A 4,518-nucleotide genomic window follows, 5' to 3' on the forward strand; every position below is an offset into this window, starting at 1 on the left:
AGGAAGTTCATAACAAACATTTCAGGTCCTACCCCCTTTCTCTATTTTGATCCTTTAGTAAATACAAAACAATTTTATGCTTCACTTATTAACACATCTTTACATATGCTTACACCGTATATTTACCTACCTACTGCTTTCATAATGCATACACATAGACACATATGCATACATACATGCCTACACACATTTACACTGTTTTGTTTCTTTTCTCTTTTTTCTTTCTACTTCTTTCTTTACCAGCTATCTTCTACCTTTCCGTCTATATATAGCAAATCAAATAATAACCCATCCAAACTTATTATATAGGCTAAGGAACCCTACCATCATTGTACAATACTATTACTTCTAATCCTTTTGGTATCCCTTTAATATATTCATTTTAATAGTCTCTTAAAATTGCTCATTGTTGTACATGATTTCATCTCTTCACTGCAGCTGTTCCACTCACTTGTCCTAACTCACTTGCTACGGTAAGCCATGAAAGTGAGTCAGCATGCCAAATTATAGGACCCTGGAACTATAGACACACCTATATGGCCTATATAGGTGTGTTTTACAGTAGACATTTTGATATGGAAAGCACAAGTTAAAAAACTAAACAATGGCTGTATTCCAGGGTCCTGGTATTGTTAATTCTGGTTCACAATGGCTGTGCTTGTTCAAATGACCATTAAAAAATGCTATTAAGATCTCATTGTAATCCAATTATTTTAAATTAAAATGGATTCATACTTACGGGCCAAAGTGTAGCTGCTCAGCAGCAGTAGCAGACACAGCTTTCTGTAACCCATCATGGGCTAAAGAAAAGGGTTCCCTCTGTGTTCTTCAGCTCCCTCAGTGTTGACTAATACAGTAACACTTCTACCCAGATCTTTTATAAAGTCCCCTCTTTCCTGTCCCTCCATAAGCCAGCCCTGCTGACCACCACAGGTAGACAGACACAGCAAAGCCTGGGTGATCGTTTCAAAGTACAAACTCTGACAAACAACGAAGGTAATTCCTAGGCAGTCTAGGTAAGGATTTTCTAGGTGTCTTCAGACAAAAGAGGGGTTCTTGTAAGTGTCAATACAGGATTGCACAATAAAATGCAGCTGTAAACAAACAGCCAGACTGTGTAATGTAACGATTAATTTTGTTTTGCTCATTGCTGGTGAAACATTTAATGAAAACTTTTGACTGCTTTGTTTCACTATGTAAAATCACATTAGCATCAGTATTGTTCCTTTAGTGTTAAAAAGAGCCCATAGACTTTGGGAGATTCCACTCTTAGAGATTTATAGATACCCCTGTAGGATATCTCTGGGCAGAAAACAAACAGAGACTGTTTAAGGGGCCAGCCTCACAACTCTTTATTTTATTATGTGCATATTATTACAGTTGTAAATTAAGCTTGGACCAGATACCAGATCAAAATTTGTATTTACACTGAAGACATTCAAAGCCCTTCTTTAAACCAGAATCAAGACTGCATAAACAAGGAACTGCTAAGTGGTCCTGTCAGGGCTGTAGTCAAGACCACCTTTGTCGAGTCCAAGACAAGTCCAAGACCAGGACCTGTCAAGTCAAAGTCAAGACCGATTCCAAAGAAGTTTAAGTCCAAGACAAGGCTGAGTCCGGGACAGAAGAAAGGTGTTATGCATGTGTTGTAGGTAGATGTCGCTGCGTAGTCATGAGCAGGTGTAAACACACAAGGTGAGTCGCAGATAAAGTTGAAAAGATGTTTTTTTTTAACTAATTAAAAGACCATGGAGGCAAAATAGAGACTCAAAAATTAACAAACTTAAGGGAAGAATTAACACTTCCAAGAAAATAAAGTTAATTGACTGGGGAGTCAAAAAAACTATCCCATAATCTTAGAATACAACTGCTCATTAAATTGACCTTAAATCTAGTCACCACACTGAGGGCATCCAACAGACTTACGTCCTGCTCCCTCAGGTGTTTCCTCAAGCTGTCCTTCTCAGCAAAAGAAGCGGCTAGATTATATCCCCCTGCAGCTCTCCCCTCTAATTGGAACATTCCAATTCCATAAATTTAACACACAGTACAATGCAGGGGCGGCTCAAGTGGGTAGACAGTCAAGGCTTTACACTGCCAAAATTCCTCTAGCTATAATGCTAGACATTCATAGAATATTGTATATACACACATTTGATTAACACTAAACAGACACGTAGGTAACAAAAGAAATATTTGGTGCATGATTATAATTAACAGTAGTTTGTTAATTAAATGGCATGGTTTTAGACAGAATGATGTAAGCCAATAGGCTTACATCATTCTGTCTGTCAATAGATGAAGGTAGATATAACATGTAAATCTCCGTAGTTTAAGATGTTATATGTGCACAAAAAAGCCATGGGATTACTGTGGGGAATTTGATGAATGGCTAGTTAACAGATGATTTTAAACATTGTGAAAATTAACACAGCACAACACAATATGGGCACGTTAAACAAACATATACAGGCAACATTTAAGGTCAGTCTTTGAGAGCTAGGTAAAATAGGTAGCGCCTCGCTACCGTGACTGCAGCCATGCGTTCCGTCAAATCCCCACCCCCACTCCACCCACTCCAGAGCCCTGGTTAGTTGTAGGCGGGCCCCTTTGCCCAACCAGTCCAGCCTCCCTCGTATCATCAGGACACAACCTCGGTTATTTGAAAAAAATAAGTTTTGTGCAATGTGTAAGAGTTAGCTGAGTTCAAGAAAAGTTATTTGAAATGGATTGGTCAAAAGGGCAAGCTGCATAATAGATTTGTTGAATGTGCCAACATTCAATATGACACCAACTTTACCACGGTAGTCGTGAGCACAAGGTGAGTCTGAGGTGAAGTTGAAAAGATGCTAATTTTTCTTTTTATTATTAGGTCAGTCTTTGAGAGCTAAAATAGGTAGCGCCTCGCTACCGTGTTGGCAGCCATGCGCTCTGTCACAGCATGACAGTATCAAGACAATCATTTTGGGTTATTTGTTGATATAAAAGAAAAAACAGTTACTCCAGATGTAGTGTAGAAAAGAGTAGAAGAAGCCCAAGCAGAGAAGTGACAGTCGGTGTTCAATTCCTTCACACTTCATTGTCCTCATTGTGCCCTCTGATGTAGAGATTGAGATGGACGCAGAGACGGTCTTGCTCGTTCACGTAGTTGGGATCGTAGCCATAGGTCGTAGTTGTTAGCCAGTGTTAGAATTTTGTAACTTTGTGTTCGTTGGGGCTCTGAGGAAGGAGGCTCGGAATCCAATTGAGAATTAAGAGAAGGTTTAATGCAACAGAATGATGAAGATGGACACTACAGCTGACAGTGGAGTCAAAGGAGACCAGTCTTGAAAATTCCTAAATAACACCCATTTATCCCCTGCACCTGGGGGTGGTTCCTTTTCACCCGGTGCATTCAAATCAATTCTCATTGGTCCGTCGTTGGCATGGCAACATGACGAGCGCATCTTTGCTGTCCAATGAGGAAGGACATGGCTATAAACCCCGGCCCCTTTGGTTGTTTTTGGTCACAAATCAAAAGGGTCTGTCATGTGAATGTGAAATTCTAACATCAATAAAGTTTAATCAACATTGCATTGTTTTAGCCTAGTCTAAGACCCCAGGGGGCAGGAGACAGGAGGCCACCTTTTGGTGTGTAGCAGGAAGGCTCCTTTCCATATGTTAAATGCCAGAGTTGACCAGATCAATTCTTTACAGTCAGAGGAAATGAGGGGGAAGGTGAGGAACAAATTGCCATCTTGACCTCTTCATGTTACCCTAACCTGGCTGCATCAAACATTGTTTTTAACTTTTTATAACTCAACACCATCTTCACCTTTTCCTCTGTGTTTACACTGATCATTACATTTGAAAACCTTGACCGGCCAGGCTAGCAGTGTCAGCAGCAAAGTCAGCAGTAGACTGGTGAGGTGATTGCCCAATCCTGATGAACAACTCCTAGCCACATGCTATTCCTGTCCAACGTCAACCAGAAAAAGGAAAACTAATGTTGTAAAACAGACAATTTGCTGAAATGCTAGTTATTAAGTAACCAGGAATAATCATTTAAGAAATTGTCCTAAAAGTAAAATACAGCCACATGGCCAGTGACCTTTTTAGGAACAGTGTGCCCAGATGGGTGTTGAGCATTTACACACGTGGGATGGAATCTAACAAAAATGTATTGATAAAACAGAGGTAATAAAAATGCATGTGAATTGAAAAATTGTGAAATAAATGTTCTTTTTTTATACATGTAGAAATTACAAACAGTGACAAACAATTAAAAATAATACACTGAGACTGGGACCCAGGACAAAAAAACATGGAGGATAGATGGGAGGGAGGGAAGACAAAACACATGCAGACACAGACAGACACAGTCTAGACCTTTAAAGTTTCAACAACGCTTAGCCATGTGTACTTCATCTAGGAAGGCAAGGCTCTATGCATAGATAGACAGGTCATGAGGTGCTTTCCAACTGAAGCAAGTCAAGCTGATTCAACCAGCTGTCACAGTGGGATTTATCCAAAGTAACC

General features: G+C 39.8%; 1 protein-coding gene across 1 annotated transcript in view; it reads right to left on the reverse strand.

Annotated features, from left to right (window-relative positions):
- Window positions 1-1,141, reverse strand: part of apoba (apolipoprotein Ba) — a 51,299-nt gene extending 50,158 nt beyond the window's left edge. The window contains exon 1 of the mRNA XM_032499876.1: window positions 740-1,141. Within this exon, the coding sequence (XP_032355767.1) occupies window positions 740-797 (58 nt within the window). The 5' untranslated portion in view covers window positions 798-1,141. The remainder of the gene's footprint in view (window positions 1-739) is intronic.
- Between the last annotated feature and the right edge of the window lie 3,377 nt (window positions 1,142-4,518).

Source organism: Etheostoma spectabile, chromosome 20 (genome assembly GCF_008692095.1).
Source record: "Etheostoma spectabile isolate EspeVRDwgs_2016 chromosome 20, UIUC_Espe_1.0, whole genome shotgun sequence".
Lineage (NCBI taxonomy): Eukaryota > Metazoa > Chordata > Actinopteri > Perciformes > Percidae > Etheostoma > Etheostoma spectabile.